Consider the following 20,318-nt stretch of genomic DNA (forward strand, 5'->3'; position numbering starts at 1 on the left):
CAAGTTACTTGAAGTTATTACAAGTTTTGTATTTCTCCAATCCAGGGGCACTGGCTGGGCATGTAAAGATCTATGGCTCAGCCCAGTTCAGTGAAGGACTGTTTTTGGGTATGATGCCACACATTTATTCCAACTAACCTGTAAAACGAGAAGTTCTTACTTTTTTATTTAATATGGGTTCTCTCCACATTTCCTCTCTCTCCTCATCAACCATCTCTTCTACACATCTCCTCACTAATGTCCTGCTAACAGGAAAACAAGTTATTTACATCTACTGATATTTTAAAATACTGAACAGTCATTCATTAAAACTGTTCTTGCCTAAAAACAACCTAGAAACACTACTTTAAATATAAAAGATCATGCTAAAACAGACTATTCTATCTGGGTAATTTTAAGTGCCCTGATAAACATTTTTATAGGTCTGCTACCCAACCCAAACCAGGTGGGGCCGTCAAAATATAAACACTTGTTTTCTAATTAGTGATTTTTATGTACAAACCCAATTTCAAAAACGTTGGCACAGTATGTGAAATGCAAATAAAAACATAAGGCCGATTTGTAAATCCACTTTGACCTGTACTTAAACAAAAACAGTACAAAGATACTGAATGTTTTATCTGATCAGTTTCAGGCACAATTCAAGACCAGGGTATAAAAGGAGCATCCAGGAAAGGCCTAGTCCTTTGTGAGTAAGGTTGGGTTGAGGCTCACCACTTTGTCAAAAAAAGCATCAGCAAAATAGCTTCTAAGAACAACGTTCCTAGAAGGTTCCGGTCCAGCGTTTGCAAAGACTTTAGGTAATTCACCCTATCAAGTGTATCATATTATCAAAAGATTTAGGGAACCTGGAAAAATCTCTGCAAGGCCAAAAACCACAAATGAATTTCTAGCACCTTTGATCTCTCAGACGGCACTGCATTAAAGACCGGCAACCAGCTGACACAACCGCATGGGCTCAGGAATACTTTGACAAACCATTGTCAGCAACAAAGACTCAATGTTCACGAATTGCAAGTTAAGACTACTTTATCCTGTGAATGCCATTTATCAACAATGTCCAGCAACGCTGCTGACTTCTCTGGGCCTGAGCTCATCTGAAATGCGTACTGTGGTCTGACAAGCCAACCATTAATATTGTTTATGGAAATAATGGACATCATGTTTCTCTAGGCCAAAGAAGAAGGGACCATCCAGACTGTTAGCAGTGTAAAGTTCAAAAGCCAGGGTTTGTCATGGTATCGAGATGTATTAGTGCCCATGGCATGTGTAACTTGCACAACAATGCCAAGCCACATTCTGCACTTGTTACAACAGCAGGGCTGCGTAATCAGAGAGTGTGGTTGCTAGACAGGCCTTCCTGTCTCCTACTGAAAATGTGTGGTGTATTATGAAATGCAAAATACATTGCTTTTATTTAGTATGACAATAACATACTGGACAAACCAAACAAACAGACCATTAACAAATATTTTACTAAAGGGACAAATAAAATAAAAATACAATAAACAGAATAAAAAATAAGAAAGAATAATAAAGAGCTTATGTGTAAGGAGCTAAAGAGATATGTGAATTCTTATACATGAAACCACAGATGACAAAAGTTATGTCTAAACAAGTTGGGGTGAAATGTGTGATGTTAGCGTTAATTAGCCTCTTGACATTATTTAACCCATTTAGTCCAAACTAAGGACATATGAGAACTGCACAGATACTAGTCCAGCAGTGTGTTGACTAACACTGGCACAAAGACACTGCACCTGCATTCCTGTTTTAATTCACCTCTAATTCAGATGTGGATGCGGAATACCTGTACACTGGCTGCATCTCTCGGACAATTCCGATGACTGCTTCAGGAGGGAAGTGTCTAAACTCTTGAAAGAGGTCTCGAATGTTACTCTTGTACTTGAGATCCAGGTCCAACTGCACAATACACTTCATCTCTGGTGGAAGAACAGGAAAGATGGTCATTGGTGAACAGCATACATAAGTACAGACATGTCTTACAGTAGTGTAGGACTATTTTCTTGCATTGCAATTCAGTAAATCAGTAACCCCTCATACAGGGCTGGGCAATGTGACAATATTTATCACTTGGAAATAGGCTGTTTTGGAACTGGGGCTTTAAGACTGATAGATGTAAATGAGCTCTGTTCTGTTTGGCCGCCCTGCATTGTGCCTTCATTGAGAAGCAGTCTGGGCTGAAACACTCCTTAAAACTTCAGCATAAATGGGTGGGGCTAAAGTACTGTAGGCAAAATTGGTGGATATATAAATGAGTTGGTTTTCATCACGTCAGAAATAGGCTGTTCTTGTAGATTAGTTTCAATACATGAACTGCATGGGCTGAGGAGTGAAGAGTACATTTTGAAATTTTAACAGTGTCTACATACTACACTCAAAATGCCACGTTTAATTAAAATAAAAAAGGAAAGCTGGTGATGAGAATGTTTAAAAACTAATTAATAGAAAAAAATAGAAACCATTATTCTCCCATTTCATAACAATGCATCTCATCTGTTAAGAGTCCTTAGCACTAGTAAAATGAGGAAACATTAAGTATTAATTCACCACTAAACATTAATTTGCCACCACAAAACAAAACAGTCACTTCAAATTAAGCTAAAAAATCAAGTTCTGATCACAGATAAAATAAACCTAAAGCTCAACATGAAAGGTCCATCAGAATGGCTGCCAATTCCCTGGAAAGCTAATTAAGAATATATATATATATATATATATATATATATATTATATATATATATATATACACACACACACATTTTACAAGCACTAGCCAATGGTCATATCATTTTGAAATGTTCATAAGACTATAAAAGTACATTCAAAATAAAAAGGTTTATGAAAACATTTGATGTATCTTATTTTTTTTTATAGTTTCCTAAACAAATATTAATGATTAAGCATTTAAAGGTAACTGCTGTTGCTATTCACTTATGTTAGTTTGTTTATCAGGAACTTCATATGCAAGAAATCTGACGTAACTGGACCTCTTCTAGTTGAATTCCCCTGGTCTACACAACCGAAGTTACTGATGGAAAAGTAGGTGAACTCTTACATTTAGTAACTTCAACTGAACACTTTCTGTAGGTGCTGATCTGTCTAGTGCATGTAATAGTTGAGCAACATTTAGGCCCGTTCATATAGAATTTTTTGATGTTTGAATGATACAACCTCTCTTTTGCCTTTCAATGGGACTGAGGCAAGAACTTTTGCTCTGCTTTGGACATATACTGTTGTCCCCACGCAACTGAAATATACACACGTGCATGAAAGCTGCGTGTAATTCTGGCTGACAGTGTTCAGCCAAAAGCCTGGAGACCGAGCTTTGTGACATCAAGCGTACATCATGAGCGCTGGGCTCGACTTCACTAAAGCAGCCAAGGCCTATTTCAGATACACCACAGACAATAGTTCTTGCTAGGAAAGGCAAACATGGCTCGAACTAAGCGTGCTGTAATTGGAACAATGAAGTTAGTGCAGCAGCCAGAGCCAGGCGCTCGGCCTGAGGGATTTCGGCCTGAAGTCAGTCCAAACAAGAGGCGGAAACTGACTGAAACAAGCATGTCAACCCTGTTCTCAGCTCTTCTGCAAACACGGAAGCCAGCCACACAATAACATCACACATTATGCTACCAGGGCTAAAAGGAGAGATGAGCTGAGGTTCATCCATAGGGGATGACCGGGGGCCTTGTTTGCACAGAGGACTTGCTGCACAGTACTGGTGTAAAATGGATCTAACAGGCAGTGAGGGAGCTGTTATGACGTTATTTATACTATGACCATAGAAGAGCTGAAACGTCATATGGCATGATGGAAGGGTAACCTAAATCTGAACATCAAATGCAAAACCTTCACGTGAACAAACATCTAACCAAAAAAACTTGCAAGTTGCTGGAAAAAAAAATTGCATATAGCTTTGCTGACCTCTGACGTTCTTGAGAAATAAAACAGCACAAGGCTAAATTCTTGCTCTAAAGAGGTGCTACAGCTTTGGGCAAGGCTGAGCCATCAGGGCATGGTGAGAGTACATGAGGGGGACAACACTGAAAAGCTTTAATGGCGTGTTTGTAGTCTGCAAGACAGAACTAATTCATCTCACCAGGGCTCTTCAGCCAGGGGCAAGGCTGAATTCCCAGAAATGGGGGTCAGTGAAAAGTTCACCACGACTGGCGCTGCCCCTGCAGTGCTCACATGCATGTGTGGCATAGCATGCCCACATTCCTCTCATACACACGCACGTGATCGTGAACGCATGACTATACGCACAAACAGACTACTTTGTCTTTTATAATTTATTGATATGCAGTTTTACAGTGGATCCTTTTGTGATGCCTAACTCTGAATATTACAGGAGCAGCTTGTTAGCCTGTAAGCTGTCTACCGAGTTGTTCAGCCTGGACCTAGTTAAGCAAAACCTTTATCAGTAGCATATTAGCATATAGACTTTTGCATCATACACAGTTTTAACAGCAAATATTTAATTTTACTTTAAATACATGCAAATTAGTAATACAAAAACATGCACTCTGAGATCCTGCTGCTTTGGGTTTCCTCTTTTTCAGTGATGCTCACAAAAGCTGGAGCTTAAAGAATCTGTCAGAACCCAAAGAGACCTTACAACTCATGTCATGTCAGGGTTCAAATTTCATGTTCGGGTTCTCACAGTCACAGTCTGCCTCCCACTTTAAACATATCTTGCTCAGTATTTCCCCTGCTTTAGTTTTTCTTCCTACTTTCTCATTACCTTAACACCTTGCATGTTCTTAATCTGACACACCTAAAATTTAGCACAGAGATCTACGAAGCCCGTGCTCATGAAAAAATTAACACGCTTGCAATAAAGCAAAACATTATGGAAAGGTTATCCAGGCTAAAACACTTTGGGATGTTGTTTAAAAGCACCTTTTGATGAATAAATTTGTTAAAACAAAGTTTAAACTTGGCCCTGGAGTCAAAACTTGATGATGTAGGTTGGGCTGGACTTGGACAGAAAGTTCTTGGGCTGTATTCAGGTTCAGACCAAAATCCCAATTAATACAATACATCACAATACACTGATGCAAAAATGTGACCATGCACATCATTGCATCACACATTATGCCTTTAAATGTAATTGCTGTGCTTGAACACTAAAAGCAATCAACTTAAAACACACCAGCACATTTTATACATCACACTATCATCTCTGATCGCATTAATTATGCCACAACATAGACACAATCATTGTTTCTTAATCATTCAAATTTAGTTTAAAATATCATAAGAAAAACAAGTTGTGAACCTGGTACTGAGAACTGAATCATGTTCTCAATGCATCATTACACCGCTACTACATAGCACCAGGTAAAACATTCTCCATGGATGGTGAGTGACTGCAGAAGTCAGCAAAGGCTCTGATGATAATAGATGTAGCAGGTGGGAGTCCATCTGGATTTAGTGGATTATGGCTACTCTCTGTTCCCCGCCTCATTTCCCCAATGAAAACAACAGCAAACGCTGCTTCACATTGCTACTCAAGACAAATGTAGGTCAACCTCATTATGTGCTGAATACCTGGCTATACGTGACCACCCTCCATGCACCCTGACTGCAAGCTTTGCTGCCACAAATGAGGCATGCAAGGAAATAAAAATTAATCCAGTTACACACAATTAAAGAAAACGAAACAGCTGTGCTGTGCATTAACTCAGCACAACAAATGATACAAGAATGAAATGAGCACAGAGTGCTAGGCAAATAGTAAATACAACAAATCTCTCTTCATTTTTCAAAAGGTTTACTAGTAAACAAGCCCAACTGAATTCTCCATTTCAGCTGGGGGAGGGGTGTACATATAATAAAAGGTAAAACTTTCTCCACTTCATGTTCAGTAAGACAACTGTTGTAGCTCATTAATTAATTAAATGTCATATTTTTACTGCTACCTAAGCTAATATTTAATATTCTTCAGAGATGTTAGCTAGCAAATTAGTCTGAGTGTTAATGTATCAACATCGTTATACGTACGTGAAAAATATCAGATATCAGTAAAGGCCGACAATTACCACATCCATGTCCTAGTCTACATGTAATACTGAAAGTAAGTTTTAGTCAACTACACATGTACTACATGGCCCAGTTGTCTCTTGCCAGTCAGAGAAAGAGAACATCAGCCTCATCTCTTGCCGCTGCTTCACTAGCATATTGTTTTTTTGACCCGCCACTTTTAAAAAGGCCTATTCAGAACAAAGATCACGACATTTGTAGTGTTGTTCCAGAAATATTTGACTCCTATTTGACTTGACTTTATCTGCACTGTTTCAGCTTCACCTACCAAGAGTTTAGCTTCACTACTATTGCTACATAGCTGTGTAAATTTCAGTGAAATGTATAAACATATTTACTCTGGTTCAGTAAAAATGCAGTCTAGGGTCACTGAAGAACAAGCAGGAATAAAAGTCAGTCTCTACTGACTTCTGACTTTGACAACACCTGGAAACACAATGTTGCATGTAATGGGAATAAGTGAATCGGTTCAAAACACTTCAGGCTAGAAGACTTCATAAAGAATGCAAAGTTATGACTTCTTTCTATAATTTTGTATGGACAGAAACATCACCAAAAGCTAAAAAATAGGAAATCTGTCTGAAACTGTTAATAACTAATAGGTGAGTTAACATTGCTCACAAATATGCTTTAGCTACTAGAAAAAGTGCAGGTTTGATAGTGTCTTTCTCAGCTTAGTAAAATGACTTGAAATAAACTGAGATAAATTTGTTTCATAAGCGGATCTCATAGATTCAAATGTGTGTTTTCCTCTTATGCTTTAGCCTAGCTCGCTGTTTGTGTCATCATGGAACGCATGGTTAAATATCATCTGTTTGAGTTTATAGGGGATTAGTTAATGAATGTTGGTGGATAGATTGTTTCTTTTTAAGAGTTTGAAGGAGTTGAGCCTGTGAATGGGAGTGTACACATCGTGAACATCAAGCAGCTTTGTCCTCCTTCTGTTTGAAACATGCCCAAAGACGCCACCGGTAAGGTTTTTCCTCGCTTTTTTCTGAAATGGCTTCGACGTTTTTTCAAACCTCTGGTATATCACAGCACCATCTGACACCAAGCCAAACATGACTGTTCACTTAAAGGTGTGGTGCTACCCCTGTACCTGCCTTCTACATTGTTTGAAAGTACTAGGCCTACCAACACTACAAGGAGCCTCCAAGCAATTGAAAAACAATGCTAATTGTTGCACTTTATCACACTTCTATAAGGCTGACTGAATCAATACATCACACTCCATGAAGGACTCTTGCCACCCAATCCCTCCTGTGGTCAACTGAGTCTTCCTGCACTGCAAAATACACACAATGTTGCCCTGGAAAAACAAATTATATAGGTCGCTAGAGCGCTGAAAAGTCAAAGCATCAATACTACACAGTCTCTCAGAGCGACATCATGTTGATGCAAACTTTCTGCTTTGGCATTAGCATTCTTCTAATGAAAAGAAGACATTCCAACAGTGTGTCTATAAAAGCCTTTCCTCGTGATCTGTCAAACACGTGGAACAGAAGCCCACAAAAGAGAAGAAATCGGTCAATTTGTACAAAATCTCCATCATCACAGTCAGTGTTGTCATTTTATCAAGTTTCCCAATGTGTCTAACTGGAGGCTAGATTTTACTTTAATGTAGAGGCATTAGACTCACATCACAGGCCATCAAGCCAGCATGTTTGAAACCCTGCATGACATAATGAATGAGAAAATGAAAGACTGAAATTTTTTCGTAAGTTCATTCTTTCAATGACCAGCACATGCCTGACTTTTTCCCCTTTTAGCTCTATTGTTTAAAAGATAAAAAGAGTTCACATGACTTCTATCTGACAAAGAGATAACTATTATGAGTTGTTATGAGTGATATTTGAAAGTAGACAGCTCAGTCACATGTGCAACAATGACACAGACAGTGTCACTGTCCGACACATAACTAAACCACAGAGCCACAGGGCTAGTTCATATTGATTAGAAAGTATTCAATATCTGGAACAAGCCCGGCAGAGGAGAGAGGAAGAGTAATGTGAACAAGCAGACCCCCCGACCCCAGACATTCCTGCAAACAAGTGGGCCTCAAACTTAAATGTATGCAAATGTTATAAATAACTGAACAGTTGAGATATTTATTATGAAAGTCAGCAACACTGCAGTCTGTAACAAGTCAGTGATGCAGTTTTTGTTGTTTTGGCTTTGTTCAATGACTATGAGGTTTATGTGCAAATAGACAGCTTTAATTCAAGGTCATTGACATCTGTGCTGGGTGAACCATATAGTAGTCGTGGCCCTGTTTAAACACAGTTGCAGATTTCAGCTTACCATAAATAACTGGAAAATTGGCAGCTGAGTTGTCTCTTGGCCAGCTATGCATTCATGGAGAAGAGAGCAAACAAAAAAGACAACAAAATATCTAAAGTTCACTCTAGAAAGGCCATTTGTATGTGAAGTCTGTTGCTGTTGTCTCTAACCTTGAGGACCAAAGTAGTGTCAATGCCAGCAAAGTATGTCAAATGTCAAGCAATTAACCTGGCAGACCAAAGCAATGGATGACTGAATATTTTCACGCATGAAAAAATCTAGAACTGAAAGTCCAGTTTGAAGTTTTCTAAGAGGACAGAAAGTTTCTGAGTCCTGTCCTAAGGACAGTGGAGAACAATCAAAGATGAATCTGTACTAGAAAGACAATGGGGACTGTAAATAAAACTGGTAAACTGTCCATAATCCAAAGTGTACCAACTAATCTATGAAACATGGGTGTCATGGCATGTATGGCTGCCAGTGGATCTCTTCTCTTTATGATCTGGAACATGATCTGAAACATACTACTTGAAGCAATGATAGAGATTTGAGGACCAAAAAATGGACTGTTCTTGGCTGAACAGCAATTTGGCCTACTACAGAGATGACTGAAGGCAGAAAGATGTAGGAACTGAATGCGGCTACATTATATGCGAGGCAGAGCATTAGCAGGGAAGGTAGTACAGCCTCATCGATATATATACTTTGGTCAAGAAATTTTGGCCACTGTTACAGTTTCACAGATTTATCAGCGTCGTTGGAAACCTTGGCGTAAGATAAAAAAAAAAAGGTATAGAATCTTACACCAATGCGAATCCTACTTATAATGTCCCCGTAGCAGTGAGTAGTACACTGGTCTCTTCTTACTGTTGTGTGTTTTTGTTGTGTGTCCCTAGATAAAAGACACTAAAAAAAAGTTCTTGAAGTAATTCAAATGAAGTGAAATGCTCAGTGATTGTCTGTTTGGGTGCCAAAATGGACGTCTGTCCACTGTCAAGATTAAAAAATAAATAAAAGGGAAAGAAAAAAACATCAAGGCGTCACACTTGATGCATCACACAATGTATCTGTACTAGAATGACAGAATGGGGACTGTGAATAAAGTCCTAGCACTTGACAAAAACTGCATGTCTGTGTTGAGCTGACAACTTCAAGCATTCTTTAAAATCATGACAGAGCAAAAAACTGAATCTCCTCAATCTAATTTTTTTGAATTAAATCATGAAAATGTGTTTTTTAATAACTCTGAGGCATGTTGAAAGCCTTTATTAATTATGTATTTCAGCATACTGTATTTTGTCACTATTTACCATGGTAGAATCACTAATGCATGGCCTGTCCTGGCTTATTCCTTTAATAATGAGCTCCTAAATGTGTATTTCAGCAAAAACTCATGGGAATCCAAGTTATTTTCCTCCTCATGTACTCCAACATGATACTCAATCCAACATGATACTCAATCCAAACAGATCGAACTGTGCATTGGTTAATTAACAGACTGGGTAAATGTGCATAATTTGTTTATAACTTGCATGCTTTACAAAACACATTTGGAAACATAGAAAAGACAATTCAATCCACACTGGCTTCTTACTGGGGAAATTTACTGTTAGACTTTTTCAGGTGTAATTTTTTACTGGACAGTGTTTTGTTAAGAACTGCCACTGCAAATGAGAGAAAAGAGTGGTAGTGCCACAACTCATGCAAAAAATAAAGAGGCTGGTAATCCCTGTTTCTGAATGAGAAATATGTTACCACAATGTTATTTGCTGTTACCAACTGAACATAACATGAGTAAACAACACGAAAATGTGAAATATTCAGACAGGCAAACAATGACATTGGGTGGGCTACTTTCTACCTCATTCAGCGGCTGGAACTGTATTTGAGCTTTCACACATAACTCTGTAACTCACTTTGAGCCCCATTTGAGCTGCTTTAGGAGATGTTAACACCAACTATGAGGAAGCCGAAGTCAAACATTACAAAGCCATAGTCTTGACCATTGTCAAAAAAGTTCTAGTTGCTGGAACAGAGCTAATCCATCAGCTTGGTTGTCGCCATGCCATCGCCAGAGGTTTACTGATTGGACAGTAAGTTTATGCCACTAGTAAAAGTTCACAAAAATCAAACAAAAGAAGAATAAAATAATGTTGCATTTTCACCATCCAAAAAAACGTGCTTGCAGTGCAAGGTATCAGTTATACACATGCTTAATTTATTGTCGTCTGAATATACTGAACAAATAAATTGTGCTTGGTGTGTAAAAGCCTTTAACATTATGTTAAATCTGGTTGTGTGTTTAAGGAGTCTGGTCCAATGTTAGGGCTGGGCGATAAAACGATAACGATAAGTATCGCGATATAACTTTTCCTCGATAGAGCGATAAGACAGGTTCAATAAATGTTTGATATAATACACCATTCTCACACTTCCACGTTTTAGTGAAAGCCTTGGTGGCGTTTTCTACTGCAAGGAAAGCGACACTACTCTGCTGTCGCCAGGAGAGGGCGCACTTCTGAATTTTTCGACTTGATTAGAGAGGGAGGGGGCCATGAGTAAAAAAAGGGTCGCCAAATATACTTTAGCAACGGCTGAAACGCGGCGAGTTATACAGTCCCTGTTTGAGTGGAGCGACCGGCGATTTGTTCTCCTATGACCGAGTGTGAGTGACGAGGTCAGTGGTGTAACTGTACTGTCCAACAGCGAACTCACCTCTTTCCGTGCATCCTAACAACTTTAGCGGTGTTAAATCAGGTCTACAGCGCCGTGTTACAGCGCCAAACCGTCATATTTTAGTATTCTCGAGCAACGAAAGTGAAAGAAAGAAGTGGATTCATGTTCGAAAGTAAACTGAGGAAGCTGTGAGGCATTGGAGAGCGGGAGAGCGCTATCTTTCCAGGCTAGCTGTTTTTAGCTGCTGGCTAACTTGAAGCAGCGCTCCGGCAAAACACGGTGAATTGATGGTACGGTAGATCAAACACGACACAAAATCACCGCTTTCAGTTTAAACATACCTAAAAGGAGGACTCTGTTTGACTGGTGTGAGAGATTCACACTGCAGATAATGCTTTTACACAGCGAACGTCAGATATACTGCGGTTCACCCCTTAAACTACTGCGATAGCATAAAGAATCCAGTCGTCGCTAGCTGGTGTCTGAATACTGTGATATGCTCTGACATGGATGTGGTAGGAGTGACCGCAGTGACCTCCCAAACCGAGTTGACGTTGTTGAGAAACTAAAGAGTTTAGCACTGTTGTTGGCCACTTGTTTAGCATCTGTAACGGGGTAGTTGAGCGCTCGTCACCAGACAGCTAAAAATAATGTTTTCTTTCTTAAATCATGACTATTACAAAAATTGCAGCTGTGCTTTTCAAGCTGATAAAAACAGCTCAGAAACTTTCTCCCACTCTTCCATGACAGATTAGTGAAATGTTCCACTGTTTGCCGAGTGTTTGTCATGATCCGACCATAAGTGATAGTTTAAAACCACAATTAACCACCCAGGAGCAAAATCAGCCTTCAAACGTGAAAGAAATCATGATTTGACATTTATCGCGATATGTATCGATATCGAACGATATGAATTTTGTTTATCGTGATAACGTTTTCGGCCATATCGCCCAGCTCTATCCAATGTCTCTTTATATTAGGGATAAACTGATAAGTGAATTGTGGGCCAGTGCAGATATCTAATATTCTTCACGTACATGTCTGTCGATGCTGATATTGATGAAGATCCACAAACGTTTTTGAACATAGAAACTGGGGCGAAATCCATCTTGATGACCATTACAGTGAAATATAACGTTTATTTATGTAGGATTTCAAATGCACTAAAATGAATAAAAATATCAGCGCAGTAGCCCAGCATCACTGTACGTTCAGCTGTTTCATCAAATATGTATTTAACTGATATGATTCCAGTATCATTGTCCATCCCTACTTTAAATGTTTTTAATGTTACAAAGCCATAGTCTTTATAATGTGATAAGACAGTATATAGACTTGCAAGTTATACAAAACACAGAGTATGATGCAAAGACAAGGGGCCTAACAGACTTCCAGCAATCATACTCTTTATAACCTTCCACCGATATGGATATCATGACTTCTGAGCACGGCGTTTCTGGAAAAAGGCCATGCAGCAAAAGTACAATGTACAATGGACAGCAAAAACATCCATTCAAACATCTGGGAGATTTCCATCAAGGTGAACAGCAGGAAAAGAATGAAGTGCACTGACCTACTTCTCAGCAGTGTAAAGGCTAGCATTAATGTTTGTGTGTCTCAGGCAACTATTGTAAAAAATAAAATAAATAAAAAAACTGTCCACAAGCAACATCACAACATGCGTGGGGACAAAAAACAAAACAACAAAAATCACACATTGAACTTTTTTTCCGTAGCTGTCATTTTCCCTCTTTCCTCTCCTCACCCACCACACACCACTCACTTTCAGCCGCAAGCACTGGGACTCCCGGCAGTTCTAAACAGCCTCTTCACAAAAACACAGGCACTCATGAAAAAAAGCAAGAGAAAGAGAGAGGCACAGCAGGCAGCGCTTCAGGATAAATGAGGCCAGCGTAGACATCACGCCGAGCAAATCCAAATACACTCATTCACTATAAAGACACAAATTAAAAGAAAACAGTGCAGAGAACAGCAGTGTTTTTATTGAAGTTCCAAAGCATCATCAGTACTGCACAAAAGCACTTTTCTGATCTAAATCTGGACAATGTCTTTTGGAAAGTAGTCTATGGGATTATCATCTGAGAGCAAGTAAGCCTCAACTGATCCAAATGTAACACAGAGCTACACTGATGGCCAATCCGTTAGATTGAAACAACCCACCTTGTGCATCTTTTCATGTTTTTCCTCCTCTCAGCTAGGGTTCTTTCTTGATTGAACATTTTATTTTTATCCACAGGTGCCTTCTGATATTATTTGGGCTGTCTACTGCAAATGTTTTAGCAAGTGCAGATGGGTGTAGAGAGCAAATCCTCTCTCAGAAGACATCACAGTAACAGTCCACACAGAAAAGATATTCAGCACTGCAGAGTCAGGCTTACAGTGACTAAGTCATGTTTTTTTCCTTCAATGTACCAACATCCCAAAGGCCCCTCTTATATGTACATATTACTGTGAAAATTTTAATTATGTTTTTTGTATGGGCAACATATCATGCATATCCCATATATATACACTGACTGGCAAATTAATTAATTATGTAAACCTTCTTGTATCTGTACTCACTGTCCATTTTATCAGCTCCACTTATCATTTCAGCGCACTTTACAATCTACAATTACAGTTCTCTGTATACTTTAGCCCCCTTTCACTCTGTTGTTCAATGGTCAGGACCCCCATATCACCACCATAGAGCATCTAATGGGTCATTATTAGCACTGCAGTGACACCGACGTGGTCATGGTATGTTTGTGTATGTTGCACTTTTGTGAGTGGATCAGACTCAGCAGTGCTGCAGAAGTTTTTTAAAACACTGTGCCCACTTACTGTCCAATCTGTTAGGCACACCTTGCAGATGTAAAGTTAGAGACAATAGCTCATCTGTTGCTGCACAGTTTGTGACAATCATCCTCTAGTCCTCAACTGCTGCGGTGTGCGGATCCACACTGCTTCTGCAGGAGTTTGAAAGCACAGAACTTCAGTGGCTGACCACCTCTGCAGACAAGCCTCCAGAAAGCAGTAAATTATTTGTAAAATCATAACTTATCGTTTTACGTGTAATAAATAAGTTATCCATAATTTCTGGACATTTTCATTTCTATCTTCGCTTGTTAAAAGTATAATCAAAAATCAAAGGTAATTGTTGCCATCACTGCTTTGTTAAAAATGAACCAACAACATAATATCAGGTCATCTATCCCTAATAAAATAGCCAATGCATACTTTACTATACCTGTATACTTTAGTTAGTGCTACATGCTAACAACTGACATGCACACACACACACACACACACACACACCTCAAGAACTCAAGTCCATTAAAACTTCATCTCTGTCTCTTGAATTGCTTCCCTGCCTGTCCCTGTATAAAAGTTGAGGAGTCCCAGGGACCTCATCGATCCCTCCAAAAAGGCCAAGCAGGTGTTTTGGATGGTAGGGAGAGTGGTCCCAAGATGCATTGCTGTCAGAGAGTGAAAAAAGCACGACGGGGTGGACAGCATCAGCAGAGCCCTGTGTCCAGAGCACTGTATGAGGACAATCAGAAGCGCGTCTCCCCCTCCCCTCCCTGTGCACCGTGCCACGTGTTGGTGCAGCACCTGTGAGCACGACAGTCTCACCGACTGCCCCCACACCTCCTCCTCCCCCCAGCTCTAGCACAGCTGACACTGGCCTTGTGTCAAACTGCTTTCTCTGTCTCACTGACTGAAGGCCTATTGTGGATGTCCACATCTGCTAAACAGTTTGTACACTGTTAGAATGTGCGAGGCTGCTCTACTTTTGCTCATATTACAGAAAAATCTGTTACCAAGATTTAGGCAGATGATGAAAGTGTTCACATTGTTTTCATTTATAAAACTAACAAGTTTGCATTATGAAGCAAAGTTTAAATCTGGAATAATGTAAGTCTTATGCATAAATAACAAAATAAATAAAATGAATGTGCTCCCTGTAGAAGATGCATTCACTTATTTTCAGTGTTTTTTTTTCCACCGCACAGAACCTTTTCTTCCTACCAGAACCTTTGGCAACAGAAAATTGGAACTGGGCTTTTTCCATTGGTCTAGCACTGAAGGTTTCAGTTTTACAGTTTTTGATACCAGCTCAATAGTGGTATCAACAGCCCCTAACGTGTGTTCTCCTCGTCTTTGGTGACACTTGTAGCTGATGCCAATGACAATTTAGTAAATTCCTTACTCTTCTAGGTGAAGACAAAGTCATGAAGCACTATGACAAGAGCCCCAGAACGTAAACTAGAATGGTACGTTGATGTGTCTATTGCTGATTTTAGAGAATTACTACTAACTAGTGCTAAGCTAATATAACCAGTAAGCAAGACAGCTTAGTTGCATCAGTTCACACTCCAGGAGAAAAACTGAAACTTTTTTAGAGTCTGGTCAGTGTAAATGTAGATCTTTTTTGTGAGTGTGAACGCAGCCAATACGTGAAAGTTGCACAAAAAAGTTGTTAACAAAAAAGTTGTTAAAAAAAAAAAAAGAAGTAACACAGGCAAAAAATAAAAACACACTAAAATATGGTGTGCGCATGCTGCTGCAAGTCATCCAGTAAAGCCTGAAAACCATTTTAAAGTAAGAGGTGTCACGTCCAATTTCGGGAGCTTTTCGGCATATGTTTTTACCTATCAATGTCACACACACACAGTAAAAAAAAAGGTCCAGCTTAATATTTAGGTCAAAATGCAAAATCAACATGATACTGATAAAGATATGATGGCAATAGTAGATAGTCAAATTCACTTACATGTTGTTCTCTGAGTTTTGACTTTGAGTTCTCTTCAAATTTTCCTTGAAAACACTCACAATCATCAGACTGTTCTGCGCAAGGAAGAAGATATTCTCCCACACATTGCACCATTTCCACCAATTTACAAAATATAGCTTTAAACTAACTAGCAAGTTTGGGTCACAAATTTGACCTAGGGTGCCCAAAGTTTTGTGATAAGACTGTACATATGTATGGATGATGGGTGAAAGAAAGAAATACTTATTAATCCTTCCACAGCATATCAAAATTTTTTATATAAGAATATTATGTTGCAAGACATGCAACAACCGCAGTTGTCGTAGCACTGCCTCATTTGCCTTATATAAAGCACTACATATGCACCTAAAATAGTAGTTGGTAATTTTTTTTGTGGCCTCAAAACTGTCATGAAATTTCCTGTTACTGTGTTTACACACCCAGCTTACCTGCAGGCATGATACGATGCATGGCCACTGAAAGGAAGAAGATGGCATCACTGTAGTAGGCCCCAGAGCCTGCACTGAAGTGCTTCTGCATGGCCTCTACGATGGGGAACAGCTTCTCCGTCAAATCACCAACATCATGAAACACCACCTGAAAAAGACAACCGGACAAAGCTCAGCGAGACGTTGCCTGGTGTTCTGCAATACTGCAAGCACACAATACATGTATAGGTACTTTCAGTTCACAGTATATGTTCACATTATCAGGATTCAACTTCATTCAACTCTGAGGCCTCACTCTGAAGGACCATGACAATGACCTACTGAACCGTGACATTCCTCTTTAATGTCTCCTCCATTTTACATCTAACACAATGGCTTTGAATGTCTACGGTACAAGGAACTTAATCCTGTCCTGCGCTGCATGGATTTGGCAGCTAGTCAGCAATCACAATCAGATAATGTGGATCTCTCGCTAGATTACATAAAGCGGATTGGGGAAGACAGAGAGAGAGAGAAAAAAACAGTCACCACAGATTTCCTATTAAGGCTTTTATTGCAGTGTAAACAAATATGTTCTGAAGTGAGATTACCATTCAACCTTCAGTCCACTGAAACACAACAGCACCGATGAGATTCAAGCTCAAATTCAGGATTAGCCAACAGCTACTGAATTCAACAATTCTTGTAGCATTTAAGGAGGATGTGTGTAGATTTTTTAAAAACACCAAAACAGATTAAAACAATCTAAACACTGGAGCAAGTAAATGGAGATCATGTATAGCTTAGAGTCGTCTGTTAGAACAGATACCCAAGGAAAGACACCTGTATTGAAGACACAAAACAAATCCTCTTGTTCCATCCACAGCCCATAAACAAGAATATTCAGAGAACAAGTTCAAAAGATACAGCCAAACCACTTTTTGAAAGACCCTTTTAGTTCTGCAGTCAAGAATCACTTGACACTTTCACAATAACACGATTTTAGAGCCATTTTAACAACATTTTAACTGGCTCCCAATTCAATATTTCATAAATGGTTGTTTTTATGATTCTTATTAATCTTTTATAATCAAAACTATTGGGGTATTCGTTGTTAAATAAAGCAGCAACATGCAAGTCAACAAAGTCCCATGAAAGAGCCATCCTGTTTGTTAAAAAAGCAGTTTGACCACAAAAGTTATTGCTATTGCTGCAAGCCTAGAGACGTAAATGACTATACAATTACCCAAATGTTACACCAAAAAAAAAAGTTTAATTTTATTTAATTTCCAATAAAACAAATAGTTTCTACGGTTCAGTTGAGGAATATTTTTGAATTTTAATGGGACCGCTAAACAAGCTTACTAACACATGCAGCACACAGCTAAAAATAGTGGTGTTCGGGGCCACTTTTTGAGACGATAACAGTACTCCAATGAAAGCAAACATCCAGAAGTAATAAAATTATGGGAGAAAGTGAGATGTCGGTGTGGGGAAATCGCACATGGGTGTGCAGACGGCTTTCAAGAACTACTGAGGTGCACTGAGCCAAGGTCACATTGTATTTATGTTATACAACTGTCAGGTTCTTATGTAGGTTATGTTTAAAGCAGTTTCTGGCTATTCATCTATACACTTCACATTATCAATACTATGTTCTACAGTCCACTTTTTAATATCTCTATGCATTGATACAGAGTTCAGCTGATGTGTGTGCTCATATGTGTGCATACATCAAGTGTTTTTATTCACTTTCATTGCAATGAATCAACAGTATGGGGATAATATGCACTGTGTAAAGTGTGTAGGTGTAACGCAAATATCACAGCATCGAGGGTGTTTGAAATCGCGCTTAAGAGCCGACACCAGACTATACCCTCAGGCAACACTGCACGGAACTTACTGACACACACACAGCTTTCCAGTGGTTTGTATTAAGATTATTGGGTCTCATTCACCAACAGTTCTCATTCTTAAAACCCACTTACGCAGTCTTCACAAAGATTCTCACCAATGTTTTCTTATTTGGAATTTGTTCTTAGGTAAGAACAGAATCTACGAACACTTAAGAGCACAAAGGTGAGAACAATTCTGCAGTTTAAGAACACATCATGAATCTGATGTAGACTTTTTCTTAGGACCTTTGTCAAGAACAATATACACTATACTGCCAAAAGTATTCACTCGTCTGCCTTCACACGCATATGAGTGACACCCCATTGTTAATCCATAGGGTTTAATATGATGTCAGCCCACCTTTTGCAGCTATAACAGCTTCAACTCTTCTGGGAAGGCTTTCCACAAGGTTTAGGAGTGTGTTTATGGGAATTTTTGACCATTCTTCCAGAAGTGCATTTGTGAGGTCAGACACTGATGTTGGACGAGAAGGCCTGGCTCGCAGTCTCCGCTCTAATTCATCCCAAAGGTGTTCTATTGGGTTGAGGCCAGTCAAGTTCTTCCACACCAAACTCGCTCATCCATGTCTTTATGGACCTTGCTTTGTGCACTGGTGCGCAGTCATGTTGGAACAGGAAGGGGCCATCCCCAAACTGTTCCCACAAAGTTGGGAGCATGAAGTTGTCCAAAATCTCTTGGTCTACTGAAGCATTAAAAGTTCCTGCCCAACTCCTAAAAAACAACCCCACTTCTGGCAAAAAAGTCCACTTTCAAAACTGAATCAGTTTGTGTCTTTGGTCTTCAAATGATTATTAAGTGCTGTTAAATGGAACGGTGATGTAACACAGCGGTAAACATGCTCCTGTCTCAATACTTCTTTCTCTATCATTTTTGTTTATAAATACATGCTTTTCTGTTCATATTTCAAAGTCAAAATTGTGTGTGTCAGTTTGAAGTGGATATATGCACTGGAAGTATCTTAGATAAGAAAAACATAAGTGTCTGAATACTTGTTTCACCTCACTGTATTAACTGTACTTGAGAAGAGCAGAGCATTTAGCTGATGCTGGGCTGCTGTGCTAAAATGCCTGCATTCTACTTATTCTACTTTATTTAGTCCCAAATTCTCCATTTTATAAATGTTTATGTATCAGCATCAGCAGATATGCTAATGATTAATATCAGACATTTGCATCAGCCCACAATTTCTATTCATCATTATAATCAATGGAGGTTTTGGTGTTTCCGTACACAAAAGCCACTTTGTGGTTTTACATGTCTCTATAGCTGCAGAAGCTTGGATAAATAAGTCACTTCAAATGTAACAGTATGAACAAGAGATTGGATATTTATTATAAAAGTTTACGCTGAGCTTACACAATTCAGACCTCCCTCTATGAATGTGTAACAGTTTTGCATAGCCAGCACACAACCAAGCTCCATTAAGCAATTTAAAAAAAGGAGTCAGGGAACCAAACTTCCTCAGTATATAAAGGACTTTGAATTACTTGCTTGAGGAAGTGCCTATTTATTAAATAAAAAGGCTCCTGGCTGTATTAAATCCTGGAAGCGGGGAAGGTGGTATTTTTGTATACATGCAAGATTTATTCACAGTACGGCCACAGATATTTGAAAACCAATCTGAGAACACAGGAGCATATTACAGTTTTCCAGCACTTGAGAATGAAGGTTAAGAGTTCAGCTAGTGTTTAATGAGTGTTCAAAGAACCTGGACAATAGGCTAGAGCTATAGCATGGCCTGAATTATAGCCTCAAATCATCAACATTTTAAAACCTTCATGGATTTATTCTACAGTTTCTTTAAAAAAAACACTATTATCTGCAATAACAAAAGGGCAAAAGGGGTTCCTGTTACATGGAAAAAAGTATGTAATGCTACTTCTGCCAGGCCTCTTGCCTGAATCCTCCACAAGGGAAGCCCATGTTATTTCTGACTTCCTTCAGCACTCTTCCTGGAGACACAGACCATCTGCTGTGGGGTCAGTGCTTCCCTTTACCTCCTGATAGTCCTGTTGAAAGCTGAGGATGCAAAGGCTGATCTCGAGTCAGCCGAACGAAGAGCATAACTGCAGCTTCCTGAGCAGCTGGTCTGGGCTGAATTTGTTTCCCAATAGCTTCACAACATAACAACTGTTGTTAGGAGAAAGACGGCCAGTTTGCCAGACCCAGAT

General features: G+C 39.2%; 1 protein-coding gene across 1 annotated transcript in view; it reads right to left on the bottom strand.

The window, feature by feature from the left end:
* xxylt1 (xyloside xylosyltransferase 1) overlaps window positions 1-20,318 on the bottom strand; it is a 57,625-nt gene that overhangs the window by 26,573 nt on the left and 10,734 nt on the right. The window contains exons 3-4 of the mRNA XM_036586761.1: window positions 16,252-16,399; window positions 1,811-1,943 (exon numbers count right to left, since the gene is read on the bottom strand). Coding sequence (XP_036442654.1) covers window positions 1,811-1,943; window positions 16,252-16,399 — 281 coding nt within the window. The remainder of the gene's footprint in view (window positions 1-1,810; window positions 1,944-16,251; window positions 16,400-20,318) is intronic.

This window comes from Colossoma macropomum, unplaced genomic scaffold (genome assembly GCF_904425465.1).
Source record: "Colossoma macropomum unplaced genomic scaffold, Colossoma_macropomum, whole genome shotgun sequence".
Classification (NCBI taxonomy): Eukaryota; Metazoa; Chordata; class Actinopteri; order Characiformes; family Serrasalmidae; genus Colossoma; species Colossoma macropomum.